The 19,972-nt window shown below is 40.7% G+C and overlaps 2 protein-coding genes across 3 annotated transcripts; one reads left to right on the forward strand and one right to left on the reverse strand.

Annotated features, from left to right (window-relative positions):
• Positions 1-426: 426 nt before the first annotated feature.
• scyl3 (SCY1-like, kinase-like 3) lies at positions 427-7,504 on the forward strand. Of its 2 annotated transcripts, none has more exons than XM_047343075.1 (14): positions 427-720; positions 805-988; positions 1,683-1,868; positions 2,333-2,446; positions 2,591-2,647; positions 2,728-2,833; positions 2,945-3,056; positions 3,135-3,212; positions 3,459-3,598; positions 3,737-3,927; positions 4,258-4,429; positions 4,878-5,048; positions 5,133-5,908; positions 6,904-7,504. In XM_047343075.1, exons 2-14 carry the CDS (start codon positions 824-826, stop codon positions 6,964-6,966), a joined length of 2,331 nt encoding a protein of 776 aa, XP_047199031.1. In that variant the 5' UTR covers positions 427-720; positions 805-823; the 3' UTR covers positions 6,967-7,504. The 2 variants fall into 2 exon arrangements, with proteins under 2 accessions (XP_047199031.1, XP_047199032.1); XM_047343076.1 differs by having other exon boundaries at positions 2,731-2,833.
• A 67-nt stretch (positions 7,505-7,571) lies between these two features.
• Positions 7,572-18,734, reverse strand: c14h1orf112 (chromosome 14 C1orf112 homolog). Its single transcript, XM_047343074.1, has 25 exons — positions 18,485-18,734; positions 18,209-18,334; positions 17,823-17,862; positions 17,623-17,711; positions 16,959-17,063; positions 16,651-16,791; positions 15,959-16,121; positions 15,733-15,817; positions 15,453-15,591; positions 15,034-15,123; positions 14,836-14,900; positions 14,600-14,748; positions 13,247-13,376; positions 12,647-12,833; positions 12,133-12,215; positions 11,878-11,929; positions 10,940-11,029; positions 10,418-10,603; positions 9,721-9,840; positions 9,533-9,628; positions 9,328-9,441; positions 8,776-8,880; positions 8,612-8,692; positions 8,387-8,533; positions 7,572-7,911 (listed from the first exon to the last, which is right to left on the reverse strand). The coding sequence occupies exons 2-25, from the start codon at positions 18,302-18,304 to the stop codon at positions 7,705-7,707; spliced, it is 2,760 nt and encodes a 919-aa protein (XP_047199030.1). The 5' UTR covers positions 18,305-18,334; positions 18,485-18,734; the 3' UTR covers positions 7,572-7,704.
• Positions 18,735-19,972: the final 1,238 nt, after the last annotated feature.

The following is a 19,972-nucleotide window of genomic DNA, read 5'->3' on the forward strand; positions in this document are numbered from 1 at the left end:
TCGTGTATATGCACAGTGAACTTAGTGTTGACTGAGTCAGGAGGACGGTGCTGGGCTCACTGAGGTCACAACACAGACACACAAACACACGTACACACGTTCACAGACACACACACCGTGGGTGTGCTGACCTCAGACCAGCCTCCATGTTTCTCTTCTCTCTCCATATGACAGCATCAGCCCCGCGTGCACACACCTGCGTTATCTCGCGCCACTCTAGACGCAACCATTATCTCCCAGAGCAGGGCTGCTTGGTGTTTAGTATTAATCTAAAACGACTTATAAAATATAAAAAGGATCAAAATTATGTTTCTTGTGCAATGAATATATTTTAATAAAAATGAAATACCCAAATCCTGTGAAAAGTAGCTTTTCTTGACAATATCTAACATTTTCAAAGTATTGCCACCCCCTGCTCTGTGGTTTGCTCTGGAACCGGAAAGGTTTGTGTTTACAGCGCAGCTCCACGTTAGCATCGTCGACTTGTTGAGCAGCGAACAGGAACTGACGCGCGTTGTCTCATTTATAAATGAACAGTTTGATGTTTTGGTAGAGAAGTATTCTGTTGGTTTTTCAGCACAGCACGGACAGCATGCCTGTTCGGAGGCGGAATGGCGTAGCAATGACCAGCTGGCTAACGGAGCCGAGGTTAGCCAGCCAGGCTAACTAACCGCAGCAGCAGCTAACAGCAGCGGTGCTACATCCAGTCCAGGCAGACAGGTATTCACCGATGACAGTTTATATCTGCGTGTTTACTGAATGACAACCGCTAACGTCCATCTGTCCTCTGCTCGTTGTCCACAGGTCCAGGAGTCAAGAGGCCATGGGTGCGGAGAGCAGCGCCGTGCGGGGCTGCATCCTGGAGGAGCCGCTGCTCACCCTGCCCTCCGGACTCACCATGTACTCTGCTCTCCTCCAGGATGGAAAGTCCGCATCTGTGTTTGTCCACAAACGTGGCAATGAAGACAAAGTCAACAAGGCTGCCAAGGTAGTTAATGCAGATGTGTGTGCCCAGTCCTCACAGACGCTTAAAGACCTGTGTAGAAGTGCACCGACAGTATTAAGAATGTGTCATCCTAATATTACATTGCAAACCAAGAACCCGTTCTCATCCTGCAGCCGTCCACCCTTAATAAATCACACTTCAAATGTTCTATATATAAAACCTGGACATGGTGAAGTTCTCAGAGGTAAATGGGCTGCAGGGAGTTTAGTCATCTGTGCCTCATACAGATCAGGTTCTCTGCAATTCTTCAGAAACTAGAATGACACTCAGCAGAGCTCATACCTCCGCCAAGGCCCAACTGTCCACTCAAATACAATCAAGCTGCACTGTGTTTCACACACTCATAAATATCAGTTCACTAAATGTGCCTGATTATTATTTTTTTTAAATCAAGATTCATTAATTACTCCCTGGGAAAACTGACAAAAATCCTGGATCCGCACTAGAATCTAAGGTTCCTCCCTGATCCATAATACATCCTTCCACCAAGTTTCCTGGTAATACGTTCAGTAGTTTTTGTGTGATTTTTCGTACAAATTTGCAAGAGTAAAGATGTCACCCTTTAGCACAGGTAACAAAGCTGTAACCAGTTCCTGCTCAATAATCCTCCACAGGAGCATGACAGTCACTGTCTTTTAAAAAAAAGAAAACAAATTAATACTTACATTTCTTGCAGCACCTGAAGACCTTGAGGCACCCATGTCTGCTGCGCTTCCTGTCCTGCTCAGTGCAGGATGGTGGCATCCACCTGGTGACAGAGCGTGTGCAGCCCCTGGAGCTGCTGCTGGACAGCCTCTCCCCAGAGGAGATCTGCGCAGGCATCTACGACCTCCTGCAGGCGCTGGTGTTTCTGCACGAGAGGGTGAGCAAAAACCACGTCTTTTAAAGATGACATACCCAGACAATGAGGTGTAAAAAGGCCTGGCTGTTTAGGTGCAGTACCAGATATCTGGCCGTGCTCATTTGGGTACATATTTTCAATATTTGACCTCAGGTTTCACAATTTTGTTCTCTACTTTTTCCTGATGAGTAGAGTTGTGAACCCTCTGCTGTCATTTCCAAACAGTTGTTGAATTATTTTCTCATTTTAGCTAACTGTCATGCAGTGCCTTCAGTACCGTGCAGTTGCCCACACCCATGCAATATCTCACAAGGCAGGCAGCAGTGGTAGTGCTGTTATTCGTTATCACAGTGGAATGTCAGTTTTGTTTTACAATTAGATTATATAATCAAATACAGAATGACAGCCCAACTTCTAAGGTTGTTTTGTGTTTCTGGTCGTAAGCCATTGGGTGTGACTCCTAACACGTCTCCCTCTTCCACCAGGGCAAATCGAGCCATAACAACGTCTGCATTTCATCTGTATACGTCAGTGAAGATGGTCACTGGAAACTGGGAGGGATGGAGACCGTCTGCAAGTTTTCTGAAGCAACCACAGAGGTGAGAGGCAGAATTCTAACAAGTGTTTTACTAAGAATCTATGTTTGACATTGTATTTGACTTTTTTTCCTCCAGAAATTAAAATGATCTACAGTAGAGCAGACATTTCACTTTTATGTTTATTTTTCCCCCCCATGAACTCAGTTTCTCACAAGCATCCAGAATGTGAGAGAGGCCAGCTGTGTTCCTCCAGAAGAGCAGGTAAACAGATTCAAAGTCATGATTTAGAAAAAGAACATGTTCTGCTTTTGTTTACAAGTTCTCATAAAAGATGTTGTCAGCAGGTTGAGGGCTTTAAAATGCTCCTGGATAAACATGCTCACTCTCGAGACTGTTACTCTTTTGGAATGATGGTGGAGGCACTCATCCCTCTCTTGAATGGCTATGGTGGGTAGAGATGACCGTATGACCTCAAACCTCATCTTGCATCATGTCGCATTTGTCCAGTATGTATTTTCTCATGCTCTTTTCAACCCCTCTCCCTCCTCTGTTGTTCAGTGTCGCAGGAGCTGTCAGACAATCTGGGGAAGACCCTGCAGGCAGGCCTGCTGAACTCTGACCCCTTGTCCCGACCTCCACTCAGCTCCCTGCTGACTCATGACTTTTTCAGGTTTGTGCGATTGTCTTTGCTGTTGTTGTACAGTACTGAAATTGACTTGTTTCCAACCAGTGTTCTTTCTATGAACAGGAACGACTTTCTGGATGTGATGAATTTCCTAAAGAGTCTGACCTTGAAGACTGAAGAAGAAAAGAATGAATTCTTTAAGTGAGAAACAATATGCTCTTCCTGGTTTACTTATTACAACTTTTGTTGTTTGTACATCCTGTTAATGCAAAACATAATAATAAACATGTCCTACATTATTCACCAAGGCAGTGCTTACTTTTAAACTTTCAGAATTGTATTGTGCAATATTGTAGGTCTGTTGTAATAGTGTCTTCCATACAATCTTTAGTTGAACTGTTCTGCCAAGGATCCCTGAACATGCTGGTTGTGTATTTGTTTGCGCAGGTTTCTTTTGGACCGTGTCCAGACTCTCCCTGAGGAGCTGACAGCTGCACGTTTTGTCCCCAAACTCCTCAACTCTCTGGTTTTTGCAGAACCAATGGCTGTGAAAAGTTTCCTGCCTCATCTTCTAAGGCCAAAGACGGGTAAAGAGACATTTCATCAAACTCCTGCTGCTAAAACAACTCCGATCCTCTAAAGAAGCTGTCAGGCAGAATTGTTGTGTAAAATTGGACGTGGATGTTGATTAGACTCCCCCTCTTCATTTCCACCTGTTTCAACAGATTCCACTACTGGTGGTAGCGGTGAAGAATGCCTGCTGTCTGTGACTCTTTACCGTAAACACGTGATCCCTCAGCTTCTCAAGCTCTACAAGGTCAAAGAGGAACACGTACGGATCGTGCTGCTGGGTCACATCCACATGTACGCTGAGTTCTTCTCACACGAAGAGCTCAAGAACCAGATCCTGCCTCAGGTGGAGTGTTGACACAGTTCCAGAAATGTTATCTTTTTCCTGTCTAATGCGTTTAAATTACGTCAGGCGGTAAGATTCTGAGGAGTTTCAATCACTTTAGCATACAGACTGAAAGCAGGGGGAACCAGTTAGCTAACTCACTCTAAGAAATCCTGATCTATTGCTATAGCATCTAAAACATGGATTATGATGAAACATACAAGATGGGGGAACTAAGAAGAGGGATGTTTGTTTCTTCATGCGAACCTAACACTCAGACATCACTCACGCATGTCTGAGTATAATTATCTCTTAGTTACGTAACATCTTTTTGTTTTCCCCTTGCTGCAGGTTTTGTTGGGCATGAGAGACACCAACGACTCTCTGGTTGCCATGTCGCTGCAGAGTCTGGCGGTGTTGGTGCCCTTGCTGGGAGCTCAAGTGGTGGTTGGAGGAGAGAGAACCAAGATCTTTAAACGCACCACACCCAACTTCACCAGGTCTACAGAGGTCACTCCTGAAAGTAAGCAACACGGGGCCTAAAACTGACAATTACAATGAAGGTTGATGCATCAATAATGTTTTGAAAAGCAAATGAGTGCCATTAAAAATCATTTTATATATAGAATACATTTTTTGCATTTCAACACACTTCATTGTAACTGGTTAACAAGTTGATACAAGTGTTTAAAAATATATCTGCTCAAACAACACGGTATCCGGTGTTTAAAATAACCCAGTAACCAGCACGTGGTAGTACGACATTCTCAATCCTTTGTGCTTCCTCGTGCCTGACTGCTACACAGGTTCAGACCTGAAAATCTGGTTTTGGCTAACTATATATCTCTTAACTGCTCAGCGTTAAAAACTCCAAGTCGTATTTTATAATGTGTTTTTGAAAAGGATCTGCATACTCGACACATCATGTATGAATTTAGTCAGCTCTGAACTTTCTTTATCTTTGGTTTTAGCCTCTCCTGTCCATGTAGTTGGAGGTTCCCACCCTCAGCTGGCCCAGCCCTCCAAAGTCTTGAATATATTCTCCAGACCGTCAGGGACTGAAGGCCTGGTGCTGGAAAACATGGGGAGTTTAGCTGATAGGAAAGAGCCTCCAAGAAGTATCCCCCTGGTGCCAAAAGCAGGTATAACGCCACCCTTATTACGAATCCTTTTTACAGTTTGACATCATTGTGCTTGAAGCTCAGTCTCGGTGTTGTGTGTTTCAGACGTGAGTAAACAGATGGCTCTACCTTTGAATGGCCTTCATCAGGACAGTGTGATAAAGCCATTGTCATACAGCCCAGAGCAGCCAGGCAGACCTGAAGGCCCAGTGGAAGACTGGCCTGACTGGAGCGACACTGAAGAGAGCAAGAGAACTGGACAGTCAGTCCAGATCCACATTCAGGCCTCAGAGAGCGCAGATCCAGTCCAGCTACTCTCACACCCCAACACCGAGGAGGAGCCATGGGATGACTTCGAGGACACTGAACCTACCTCTGATCTCTCCCCTACGGCTCCTTCAGCAGACCCAGTTATACTCGCACCGCCCAGAGGGGGCACAACTGCTTCACCTGTCAATTATGCTCCAGGAGCATCGAGACTGGGATCCTCCAAACCTCTCAAACTGACCTCAGCAATGCGACAATCAACACAGAGCAAGATCGCTTCCTCGTGGGACGATGGCTGGGCTCAAGAGGAGATGGACTCAGCCCTAAACCCCAAACGTACAGAGGCACGAAAGAATCATGGGACGGGAGGTTTGGGGGATGAGTTCACCATTAAGGTGAAGAAAAAGGTCGCGCAGGACCCAGAGCTGGATTTGTTTGCTGATATGGTTCCAGACATTAAGCTGTCTTATCCAGCTGTGATTTCACTGGAAGAAAGCAGTGTGGGTGAGGCTGGACTGTCGGCGTCCTCACAAAACTCTAAATCGTTGCAGGTTGACTCACTGATCGACACCATAACGCTCACTGCCAAGTTTGCAGCTACCAACCTGACAGAGGTGAGCGAGTGGATTTAGACAAATCAACAGGTTTAACAGAAGTGTTTATAGACACAATATAAGGAATGCTACAATCAAACATTGTCCTGGTGTTTGTCACGCCTCACCTTGGGGTGCATTGTAATGATTTTAGAGGTAAAACAAGTTTCTGGTCCTTTCCAACAACAGATGCAGGATTAGAAACAGTCTGTAAAATAACCAGAATGGCACTCGGTGGCATAGACCTCTGCCAGGGCCCTTTAGTGTGCTCTTAAAGCAGCTCTGGATCTGCACCAGATTTTTTTATATTTTCTTGGATATACTTCAAAAACTATTAGATATGTCGCTACCTTACTGAATCGCCTTTATTTCAGCTTCGCATTAGTGATAGTTGTAGGTTTCTCGCTCAATTTTATTACCATGCAGTGGCTGAGAATGGACCGTCCCACTATGAAAACATATTTAAATTGGTTTTATCTGATCAAATTATACGCAGTCACAGATGCCCGCCTCATTAAAATAATTAATCTATGTATTATTTGCTGAGAAAATAATAGAAATGAAGCAAAATATACCGTTAACAGTAATGAACAAATTCTATGATCTGCACCCAAATTTGATTTCCCATCCTGTTGTTTAGTGTAATCTTGTTAACAAGCTAACAGACATGGGTAAAAAGATAACCTTGTTACGGCCGAGGTAATAATCACCAAGAGTAGAATTCTCTCATTTCATTTTTTTTTTTATGAAGAACAGGCCAGTATGAATGTTCATTCGTTTCAGTATAAGAGCAAAGGTGGTTGGTGATTAATTGTGTTGACACTTATTACAGCAAATCAGAATATTTATTTAAGAGCCAAAAACCTGATGCTTTTTCTAAAATTTCACCTTTTCTGTCCCGTAACTGACTGAGCATGAATCCATGATAATTTCTCTACATTTACAAACTCACCTTTCATTGATGATTGTTCCTAGTTTCCATTTTACTTATTTATTCTTCCTTTTTCTCTCCAAAGACGGAAACAGATGGCTGGGACGATGGAGACGACGTGAACTGGGAGGACGAGAACGCCTGGTGATGACAACAGCTCCAACTTTTTTTTTTTAATCTGCAGCAAAAGACTTAACTGGAAAAAACCTCCATCTCCAGAAGCGACCACTTCACAGCCAACTGCTCCAGTTCTCATTTAACATGATGCAGTAATAAAAATGACTGGGATGGACGGAGCCATCTTTTATCATGTTTTCTTGGTTATTACTTTCATATCTCAGTATGTTCATTAAGCTAATTTTCTTCTGAACTGGAAGGATCGTCTGCTGATCAGATGTTGGATTTGGACAAATGAAGCCACTTTAAAAATTGCCAACTGATGTCACCTGGAAATGAATGATCTTAATGAGTTGAATATTATCCTATTATCTTTACTTTTTTTTTTTTTTTGTTTAAACGTGCCAATTTCACTATTGGCATTGAGATCTAGAAATGCTTTTGGCAAGTTGTCAAAGTGTGTTGGGTTTGATTCACAGAAGGTTTGCACTTTGAATGAATGTGGAATGGGAATGACATAATTTATTAGTTTTGGGGTTTACGGTGAAATAAAGACTTTACTGAATCGATATGTCCCTGATCCTTTCCCAGGCAGTGAAGACTTAAACTTTCTTCTGGGTAAAAATAAATAAATTCTTTGTATTTAGACAAGTTTAATAAACATCATATAAAACAAGACAGACAGTTATAAAAATGTAAGAGAAATTATTTGCAGTAGCAGTAATACAAACACAGACTGATGAAACAGATCATAAATAATCTGGGACTGTTACACTGTCGTGTGCCCGGCTGTACTGATGTCGGTTATGAGGGTCTGTAGCTCCTGCAGTTTAGTTTCCAGCCACTGTGGTGGCGCCGTAGCACTGGCTTTGTCCTCGATGAGAGCCTGCAGGGCTTTTAAAGCACTCTCTGCTGTCTGGATGTAGCGGCTGTACTCCTCCACACTCGTCTCCTGCCGAGCTCTCTTTGGACACGGCTGAGAGGGAGGAACGAGCACAAAATATTGATCTTAAATCCTCACATTTGCATCAGACATGTCTTGCTTGCTTTGACTAGCTGGGAATGAAATTACAGTGTATTTTATACTACCAGCATCACCAACTTCAGGAGCAGAACCAGACACTACTTCGAATGCACTAAATTAACATCCTTGTTTACACATTACATCGTCGGAGGTGAAGACTACAAGCAATCCTACGAGCTGCTTCCACTTATTTTTCTTCTATTGTTATAATGCTGTCTCAACTTCCTGCAATTGGCCCAGAAGTCCAAACAATGCAAAAGTCTTTCACATCAGAAATGAAAACCATGGTTCAGTTCAATCTGGACTGTGACCACATCTCTTTTGGTGCATAGGTCTGGACCTCGGTGTGAGGCACAGTTCACACCTGTTATTTTGGTTCAGACTAAACTAAGCAGGTGTGGATGAAGCGTCCTAATAAGCTACTAACCTCTGATTCTGCCACTGGTTCTTCAGCCTGTTTGTGACAAACATTGTCTTTGTTGTTCTCCATCTTCTCATTGTGTTGCTCAATCTGTGACGTCTCCACCTTGAGCCTCTGTAGCCGGGACTCAGCATCTTCCTGTGCATTCACAGTCTACAACAAAATACTCATTAAGAAGTGTCCATTTTATTTCAGGGAGATATTCCATCACAATGTACTAGCATCACTTACCTTGCTAAGATAATTCACCACCTTGGTCTTTGTTTCTTCTACACTCAGACTCTGAGAAATGACTTCCTCGTGGTTTGTGACCTGAAATACCAGAAGGACAAATTAAAATGATGTTACTGTTCACAGCACTACAACTTAATCATATTAGCATCATCTTGTTGTACCTCTGCAAATTGAGAAAAGGCCTCCAGTGCATGCTGATGCAGCAGCCAGCACGTGTCAGCCAGCACGACGCCGAACAGGCTGCTCAGCCTCGGCAGAATTTGACTCTGTGGGGAAAAAAATTAGTTTTATGTGAATGAGTGAATATTCAGGTAAGGTGAGAAAATTCTCTTAAATACAATTTTAACTAAATGATTATTTATTATTTTTCATATAAGATTGTTCTCTTAATTAATGAAATGTTTAAAAATAATGACAAATACACAAAAATGGTAGAATACAAAGTGATGTTTCAAGCTGCATACTTATCAACTGGAAGTATTTATTTCATGAAAGTATTAAAGACAAGAGTTATTTAATCTATATTAAACGATTGACATTATATCATATTATCTACTAGTGTGTGAAATTTGGGGCAGCTTGTTTAAATTTGAGGAGACTGTTGGACCTTGGCGGAGGTCTCTACTGAGTGTCATTCTAGTTTGGTTTTTAGTGTTAGTTGCACACAAGTAAAACAGTTAAACACTGCTTTCACAATGCTCTGGTTTCAGTACCTGAATGTCAGGAGGAACAAAGATCTTCCCCAGAGAGCCGAGGAACTCCAGAACAGCCAGCAGCAGCTGATCTGCACACTTCTGAGACGCCAGAGCATCCACACACAACACGGCCTGGGACACACACACACACACAGATGTCAGTCAACAGTAGTTTTCTCCATTTTTCACCTGAAGAATGTGAAGTATAAAACTAACAGTATACCTGGCAAACGACTTGAGGTTCTATGTTTTTCACTAATTTGGCCGATATGGACAGGAGCAGCTGCAGGGTACACTGGAGCACAGGGTGGGTCTGCACCTGGAGTGTGACAGAGAACAGTCATACCAATTGTGCATTTACACTTCATCTGTGTGTGGTTGTATGTGTGTGTGTGTGTTTTTGGGTCTCACCAGATCTGAACTCATGCATAACCAGAGCTGTGTGACTATCCTCATCACAGACAACACACACTGTTCCTCAGGAGACGACTGCCCTTGAACCACAGCGAGGAGGGATAACAGCACCACGTTCTGGACACAGGAGGGATTTCGTAAATACAACATTTGTGCTTATTTTCCAATTCAGTTTCCCAACATCGTTTTCTTGGCTGGATTTAACCACTTACTTCAAACTGCTGGACAACATGAATAGGAAATGCACTGCAACACCCTGAAGCCCAAGCAAAGTGTTTTTAACTAGAAATATTCAAAGGTGGGTTAAAGGTCATATAATTCACGTGTTATGTATAAATAAATCAGGAATATTTAAGTGGAATATTATAAAACAAATAATATTCTGTAAATTCCTATACAAAATTGTAAAGTTCAATAATATATGCTCATGCTTTGTGACTTTAAGTGCTTCCTTGTGACGACCTGAGCAGGGTGTAGCCTGTCAGCAGAGATTGGGTCCAGCCCTCTCCACAACCCTCATAAGGATTATCAGTATACAGAAGATAATGAATGTATGGACGGTAACCACATATCCGTTGTTACATTCAGGACTATAGTTAAATGTATATTAACACAACAATATCCCAACATTTAAGATCAATTTACGAGGGTTTTTTACATCCCAGCTACATTCCATATCTGAGGTCATCCTCACCACTTGGTGCACTTGTCCCAGTTTGTGTCCTCCATTCTGCCAGTCCGTCAGAGCCTTCTGAGCCACGCTGATGATGTCCCTCTCTACATGGTGACGGACATCTTGTGAAAGAGCTCTGGGGAGGACATGGCGCCACACTGGTAGGTTTACCTCCTCAGAGGGTGGGAAACGTGTCACCAGCTCCATCTAGATTTTAAAAAATTTTGGATTAAAAACAAAAGCAAACATCTCATATTAAGATTATGATCTTGCACAGTTCAGAGGTATTTAAGATGTCCAAAGAGCAATGGTGCAGGAAGTTAGGAGCCCTATAGTTTTTTCAGATTATTATTCCTATTTATTGATTTTTGCAAGTTAACCTTCCTGCTTTTTCACACCGACTTTTATCAACTCATCCAAAACCATTTCAGTGTGAATCTTTGACACGACCGAGCTTAAATAAACAAATAGGTTGTAACTGTGTGGTCTCAGTGAATTTCAGCAGGAAAATATTTTAAATTAGGTGTACATTGGGTTTCAAACCTGGTGGTGTGGCGTCATAAGGAAAACCATGCGTTTAAGCAGCAGGCCCAGGTGGAACGCCTGGTAACACTCAGCAGTGCATGTTTTTACCTGGAGGAGAAAAGGGAGGACAGAGAGGAGGTCAGCGCCAGTGTGAGTGTCGGTGTGAAGGCTCAGGAGGAGGAAAGTCACCAGGACGTCAGGGTAGAAGAAAGGTGAAGAACTGAAGCAGAGGGACGTGTATGGAAATCAGTGGGATCCAGGTTAACCTGATGATGTTATGGCCAAACAGGTTATAAAAAGGTGTCAGTCACTGAGATGCCACAACGCCAATTGTCACCTCTGTTGGAGTGCCACAGAAAACAGTGAGGACCCCATACTAATCCATAAGCCTACAGAGAGATGAGGGGAATTTAGAATTACTTCAGAAATTCTCAGGTGAGTTCATAGATGGTGGATTCTACCCAGGATGTTGGAAGCTAGGAATTTAAATTTGGGATTTGATTCTGAAAGTACTGTATGTCGGAAAAATATAAAAAGTGTACTATTTGAGAGTTTAATGAGTATCTATATGATTCCTGTATCGAAATTAGCTGTCAAATGCCATTTGTTGTGTTTTCTGCAACAAAATAAAATGAAACAAGACCACGAAATCACGTCTCTAAACTGTGCTGTGTATTTTTTTGAGCTGCTTTCAGATATGCACTGAACTCCAGGGAACTCCTGACATTAACCAGGGGGCTGTATGTGAGAACACAAATGTCCAAGTCAGTTGCTGTGGACATTCTCCCGTGTTTCTCCTCCCAGCCCCATAGTAAAAGCTCTGGATAATGAAACCATGTGCATAAAAAGCATGAGGATTCTGTTATATCCATGCTGTAAACAAAAACATATGATCTCAAAAACCTGCCTCCATTCTCTGGAGTTAATGTGGGAATACAGCTTTGTTTTGTACCCACCAGCTGAGCAATGAGGAGGACATGATGTAGACAAAGTTCTGCAGTCCCATACCTGTATACAGAGAAAGAAAGAAAACAGTAATGGAATCAATAAATTACAGGAAAGAAATGTTGCTGCAATAAGTCTGCACAGTGTTTTTATTTTGTATATTTGAACACACCGACTCACAGTCTACAAAATACAGACTAGTCACACCAGGAAAACCCACAGTTAGACCTGATGTTTAGTGGAAATGAATTACTCCTCACTCTCACCGTGCTGTGAAGCACCACACATCAGTTGCTAGTAAAGCTGTCTGTGTATCAGCCTGCAGGACCGCATCAACCAAACAATGCTCCTAAAAAAACAAAGATAAAGGAGGAGGAAAGGGAGGAGGGGGAGCAGGGAGCAGGAATGAATCAGAGGAAAATAGATTGGCCAAAAACAACCAAGTTCATTTAAAAGAAATTGAACACACAAAGAAAAAGGAAAGTGAAAGTTATACTTTAAATGATCGGAAAACCCTGCATTGGCAGCACAGCCAAGAATAAGGTCAGATATCAAAAGTAAATAAATTACAAAAAAGTAGTTTTTTGAAATAGGAATCTTGCATACGTTTTCAGACAACTTACTACACTGCTATTTTTATTTTCGAACAGTGAATAAAAATTAAAAAAAAGTTAGATTTTTATTTCTAAAACATGCATAATTTTTGCTATGTGCTACTCTGGCACCTTCTTTGATGACTGGTTCCGATTAGGATGGATTATGGTTGTGTATAGTACTCACCAGTTTTGGGAAGTAGACCGGAGGCAGCGCAGACACGCTGGCACAGAGGTGCACGCAGATGTGGTGGTGCAGGGTGACCTGGGCCTGGGCCTGACCTCTCATCATCACCCCTGGCAAGAGCACTGGGGCTTTACGCTCAGTGTAGCAACGACGGAAACTAGTGAACAAGGCCTTGTAGAGAGGAAGTCTGGAGACAGAGGGGAGGGAAATATACTTTCAATTTCTTTGGGTATCAAGCCAGCGTAAAAGGAAAACATGAAAGGAAAAGAGTCAATGGTCCTGTCAAACTGAAACTTGGAATACATGTGCTCTAAAAGAACTGCTAAATTATATATATATGTATGGCAATCTTTACATACTCTTCAATCTGTCTGTCTGTATGAGGCTAGTCCATGTGTGATGTAAATCTCATGAAAATAATTTACGTAATTACTATGATTAAACAACCAAGTCTAACTTTAATAGACTGACCCATCGCCAACCAATATCCCTCCTGAAAGTAAAAGGTTCGAGCTGGTTGCAACAGGCTTGCAATCTTAATGCAGAGCCCTACATTAAAATCAGGTAATGAAAACAACCAAAAGACAAATCTTGTATTACCTGGGTGTCTCTTCTGAGAACTGGCTGCCAGTGTACCAAAGCTGCAGCACCTCCTCTGGCTGGGAGGCCAGCTGACCCAAGACATTCACCAGCAAGAGACAGTGAGGAAGCTCATGTTCGGGACTTAACCCTGCAGACCAACGAGACAGGGATCATTCTCTGCATTCAGAAACATGAGGTCTACTTTCCTTTCAGTAAGAACATGTGGTCAGCTTTTTTTCCTAAGATGCCTCAATTTAATAAATATACAAACTGAATGTTTATCTTCAATAGATTTGAAGTAAGTGTCCTGTAGGCCCATCAAGGTGTGTGAGACACTCCATGAGATTTATGAAAACCGTGGATTTTATTAGTAATGTGAAGATGCAACAATAATTTTACTTTAAACGCATACATTAATGCTGTATCTAGTTTACACACACTAATGAAATGACGAGATGAATTATACTCACTATCAACATCAAAAATATTACATAAACATTTTTGGTGACTTAACTTTGATTTTGCTTTATCACCTTTGTGTACTATTATTAGTTTATTTAAAAAGGGAAAGAGAACATTAATGTGTTACAAAAATCACATTAACAGTTCATATAAAATTAAAACAATTAAACTGTGATTTAAACAAGATTAAAAAAAATAAAATACAAAAGTAGAAAATATTTAATTTACTTTTCCCCACAAAACAAGTTTTTAGATTTGAAATTGTCTGTGCTGTTCCAAAGATACAGTTTAGTTTCCATCCAGACCTATTTTGGGATTGTAGACTGTGCACCACATTATATTTAGCTTGAACCTTTTGACACAAATGCTTATTAGTTTTAGTAATATTTGTGTAGCAACCATGGTTACAGGTGTCTCTGATAAGGCGTCTTTGTCCCTCTGCTTTGACTCACATCAGAAAATCCCATAAGCATTTACAAACTAAGCAAACTAACATGACCACTCTCACTAATCTAGTGCAGTAGATGCTGCTGCTGTAGATGAGTCATTCAGTCGATAAATGACAGAATCACTGTTCTTATATGATTGTACTTGGTTTAGTTTGAGAGGAGATGCTATACTGTCTCACAACATTAAAACTGGGATCTATGGTTTAGCGAACACCCAGCGGACAATTTGGACCATCAACATAAATCCTGGAACTCACTGACAGCAACACCAAGGACAGTCAACTGTAGATACTTGAAGGCAAAAAGGCTCCATGTCCTCAATTCAATTTTTCTTGAACGACCATTTACAATAAACACGAAATACTTACTGTGTAACTCTACCAAAATGATGCACAACATTATACAGATTGAATACTTATTAGTGTAATCATGGAAACATTATGACAAAGTCTAAACTCACGCAGGTCGTGTTGGAGGACAACTTCAGTGAACGGCCTTAAAGGCAGCAGCTGGAGCAGGAGGGCGTCCATGGGAACCAGAGCGACTGCGTTCAGCTCCTCAGATAGAGCCTTGGGCAGCGATGGAGCACCCAAGCTGGGAGGGAACTTACTGAAACAGAAAGTTTCGACAAACATCAATATTGTCAAGTCAAAGGATAAATTGTGATCTCACTCTGCTTATTAAAACCGCACGTACCTAATGATCTGGAGGTAGAGTTGGTGAAAGTAGCTGCAATACTTTGTGAGAAAAAATTTGAATTCCTGTAAAAAAAAAAAAAAGAATTATGGGATATAATTTCCACTTCTTTGTATTATAAAGTTATATCACACTCATAGACATGGCAAAAAGTAATTACAGAGCCAATAAAGCTGCAAGAAGATCCTTATTTTGTACCTTTATGTAATGAATCAATGTGTTGGCAAAAAATTTGCACATCTTTGCAGATTTCTGGAACAACTTGTATTCTGGGCTTTGTGTTGCCTCCTAAGACAAAGGGTGACAAAGATCAAGTCTACGCTTGAACTTAGACTAAGTACAAATATACATCATTCCGTCTAAACATAGGATACCGTAAATACTAAATAGGACAGAAACATACCCCAGTGTCACAATTATATTAGTTCAGTGAAGACAAATATATATTATATTGTACATGGGAAACCACCTTTATATTTATTATATCAAGAAGAGTGTTTTATTTTTCAACATTAAAATTAAAAGAAAAAAAGAAATCTGTATAAAAGCTGCTACAATAGCATGAATCCACACTATGTGTTTATTTCTTTTTAACCCTCAAACCAGGGCATTCGTACCTGTAGACCAGCTTGTTTTATCTGTTCAGCCAACTCCACCGAGTTGTGGAAGGAGGTCAACAAGTTGTCACACAGGGTCGTGCTGATGTCACCATGATGCAGATGTTCCTCCACCAATGACCGGTACTTCAGACTCTGTCTGATCAAAGTAATGACCATTTAAACAAGGAAAACTAGCTATTGAACTTGACTCTTATAACAAAGGGGTCAATCTAATATGACAGATGATATTACATGAACAAAAAATATGGATGTAAACATGTGCATGTGCTGTACTGACTTGATGAGGAACTTCCATGTGTTTGCATGCAGAGCTATGTCCAGGTTGGCGATAATAGAGCAGATATCCAGCAGGTTGTGAATCACTGAGGAAGATGACACAAATGTTCAAGGAACTAAAGGCCGCATTCAAGATATACAAGTAAAATGGTTCATAAAGGACAGGCTTAATAATGAGTGTGGCAGTGAAACACACATACATGTAGTGTATATGCACAAACACACACCTGTAACGATGTCAGAGACCTCCTCCTCTGAGGCAGTGCTGTCGAGAGAGACCCTGTCCAACAGCTCCAACAGACCCTTCTGAAGGGAGTACGCCTCCTTGAAGAGTCCCTGCAGCAGGTCAGCCACCAGGGACAGACGGCCACAGTAAACCACCTCACTCTCCTGTGAACACCAAGGAGGTTTATAACTGGGTTTTATTTTCTTATGAGGTTATGTTTCCTACTGCGTGTAGACACTAGCTTTCCGTTAATCAGGCCTTCTTCTGCCGTCGACAGCTCAGATAATATATTTGAACATAAATGATGGAATAAACAGGAAAACAAAAAAGGAACTTTGTAATAACATTATTTAAAAAAAATCAGATTTCTACCCATTTTAATAGTCAGAGAAAACACTTATACATTCACAGGTTTGTGTTTTGAATTAATACTAATAATCTCAATAATAAACTGTATATAATTGTTTTTCCAACAAATGTAAAAATTGAAATCAGTCATTACTTACTACACATCATGTAGATTATAACATAGTTATCTTTTGATACCAGTCAAAACCTTCTGCCATAATTATAGCAGTTACTGAGCGATGCATTTTCAAAATACATATAAAAATGTGATACAGGTTTGCAATGATGATCTGCCAAGATTTGAAATGTTGTCATTACAGCCACAGTTGAACTGAACAGACCGACCTTGCAGTGCTGAAAGGTTTCCCTCAGGATCTTCAGGATACAAGTAGGTAAGGAGCGGATAGATTCCAGGTCAGGAGCCTCCTCGAATGAGCCAACATGACGCACGCACGTGGACAGCGCATCAATTATCTGAATCATTGCCTGAAGCAGACAACAGGATCTTGTCAAATATTGCTTAGGAGTGAGGGGACAGCAGCCTTCTGTAGATTATACACTGTACATCATACACAGCTAGAAACTGTGAGGTACTAATTGATGCACAAAGAAACCAGCAACAGTGATCATAATAAGAGATATATCAATAGTACCTGAAGAATTTTCCTTAGTAAGGCACACAGTTCAGTGTTTTGACTGGACAGCTGTCCAACTTGGTCTGAGATTTCTTTCATCATGCTGTCAAACACTGCCACAGCCTGCAGACATTTCATACAAAGGAAAAGACAGATATATCAAATAAGACAGATCATTATTTTGTGGAGGAGAAGTAATAAAAACTAAGCAAGTAATTGGCAAGAAAACAAATTCTAAAGACAATTCTAAAAACACAAGTAAATATTCAGTGTGCAGAAAACCCAGTGTTTGAATTTAAAGGGATTCAGGATGTTTGCAGGTGTCATGAAAGAAGTATAAAGTTAAATGTCACTATGTATCTTTTATATTAAGTTTAAAGACTGTGTTTTGCTCCTGAGTGAAGGTTGGACTTTTAAACTCATCATCACTGATCACAATTAGATCAATTATGCGTTATAGCTCCTCAAAAGCAACATATCGATATATACGTGACATTTGTTATATTGCTATTGATCCCTAATACTTAGTATTTATATTAGTAAACATAATGCTCTTTAAGATCTTTAATGGCCCTGAGTATGATTTAAACTAGGGACACTTCACAGGATGTGCAGTGACTCATTTCACAAACACTAGTAAAGGTATTAACAGCCTAGGTCCTAAAAGTAACATGCTGTTTACCTGAGGTAAAATCTTAGAGAAGCACTCGTCCTCCAGCTCTGACAAAGCCATGTGTGGAAGGAACATGTCTGTGATTATCTTCAGTATACCTGTAGGGAAGGAGATGGTATTCACACATGTCTGACTTAATCACAAATATTACTGATGTCCCAAAATAAGGGGTTTTGTAATTACTAATCTTACAGTGAAGATATACTTACGTATGTGATCATCCCAGCTCTCAGATTTGAGCTGCAGGGAGTGGAAACAGTCAAGGAACACTAAGGCATTACAGCAAAGGATTTACCCTTCAAATGTCAGGATTGTAATAAGAGTAGAAAAATGACAATACGTAAAAGTGAGGAAAGGTTTCAACAAGACGTTACTTGTATTACGTATAAGTCATAAAACAGATTTCTTCAGTTATGTTACGTATTTTCAGTTGATGCCCTAATCCCAAATGTCCTTCATGCTTTACCAATCTCTAACACATTTCTAAACATGACAGGATCCGGATATCCCCGCACTCTCCCTACAGAACCCATTTGGATGGATCTGTAAGCGATGACAAGGCAGATCAACGAGGACACAGGTTTGAACAGGATATATTGAGTTTGGGCAGAACAGCCTTGAGCTCCTGGCGGCAGGTTTCCTGACTCCACTGCACCACCTCGTCCAGGAGCGACGTGTTGCTCTGGGACATGATGACAGCTCCGGACCGCCGTCCTCCCCGCTGCAAGTGAGGCACACACGACGTTAAACACGACATTTCACCAGCACCTGACTGTTGTTAGCAAGAAGCCTGACGTTAGCTTGTGTGTCTGTTACGGTATGATTCGCTAAAACATTTTTAATGATATATATTAAATGTGTTAGTTCTTACCCTACATGTAGGACCGTATCTTGGGTTCCTGTCAGTTATTTTGTCCTAAACGTCGCCATTGTTGTCTAGTTATCGACTAAACTTCAGAAAACAAACAAACCGCGCGCTGAAGTTTGAGTCGGATGTGACGTCGTATCCAAAAGTTCTCAGCTACGGTGGCCCTGAAGTGCAAATCACAACAACAGATCTCAAAACACAGCAGCAAATAAGAAAACACAGCAATGAATCACAAAACACACCAACAAAGAACGAACCACAACAAATCACAAAACACAAGAGTAATGTAAAAAAAAACGACAAATGATAAACCACAACAACAAATCACAAAACACAACAGTAATGTAAGAAAACACAACAACAAATCACAAAACACAACAGTAATGTAAGAAAACACAACAACAAAGAACGAACCACAACAACAAATCACAAAACACAAGAGTAATGTAAAAAAACACAACGACAAAGAACGAACCACAAAAACAAATCACAAAACACAAAGACAAACTAAAAGTGCCCTCACAGAGTGCATATCTCCACCAGGACCCGACAGTCCCCCTTTGAAACCATAAATGAATCAATTATATGATTAATTATGAAGGTAAATTAAAAAGATATTAAAACTTATACTGTTGAGAAACACTGGATTCCACTGCAGTGACACTTGTTTTTACTGAGCTCAGCAAATCCCGTTTTTCTCATCATGCACCTACAACATGGAACAACACCCACAGCAATCTAAATTTCAACTCATTTTTTTTCTTAGGGAAATTAAAATAACATAAAAAATATATATTAAATTTTTTGTTATTTGGCGAATTGTACTGTATCTCATGTGTTTTCTTGGTGTCTTACTTATTTTCTGAACTAGGCTATATTGTAAATGAGGTCATGTATTCCAGAGTTAAAATGTTAAGATTGAATGATAAAAAATGTATGAACATAGCCACCTGTTTAAGTCGAGTCACGAGTCCTGAAAGACAGGACTCGAGTCTGAGTCCTGGACTTAAGGGCTACAATGCTGCTGGAGCTAGATGGAAATGTCCAGTGACAGTTTCTGTCCAAACTGACAGAGCTTGAGAGGATCTGCAGAGGAGAACTGCAGAATATCTCCATGTCCAGGTTTGTAAAACGTGTTTCCTCATGAAGACTTGAGGCTGTATTTGCAATCAGTAGCCTGCTATTGAGTAAAGGGTCTACAATGTGATGTTTCTGATATTTCCAATTTTCTGTTAATAAATTCCCAATAAATTCTTGCATTGTGTTTTCGATTTGACATTATATTGAGTGTAGATTGGTGGCTGAAAAAAAATCAACTTTAATTAATTTTGCATGAGGCTGCAGTGCAACAAAAGGTGAAAAAAGTGAAGGGGTTTGAAATATTTCTGAAGGTTATGTAACTGGATGTCATTAACCATTTAAAGTACACTATTTTGACTCACTTCAGCAAATACCAACCTACAAAGATCCTGCAGGTACCTTACTGTAAAT

The sequence above is a fragment of the Hippoglossus stenolepis genome, chromosome 14 (genome assembly GCF_022539355.2).
Source record: "Hippoglossus stenolepis isolate QCI-W04-F060 chromosome 14, HSTE1.2, whole genome shotgun sequence".
In the NCBI taxonomy this organism is placed as follows: domain Eukaryota; kingdom Metazoa; phylum Chordata; class Actinopteri; order Pleuronectiformes; family Pleuronectidae; genus Hippoglossus; species Hippoglossus stenolepis.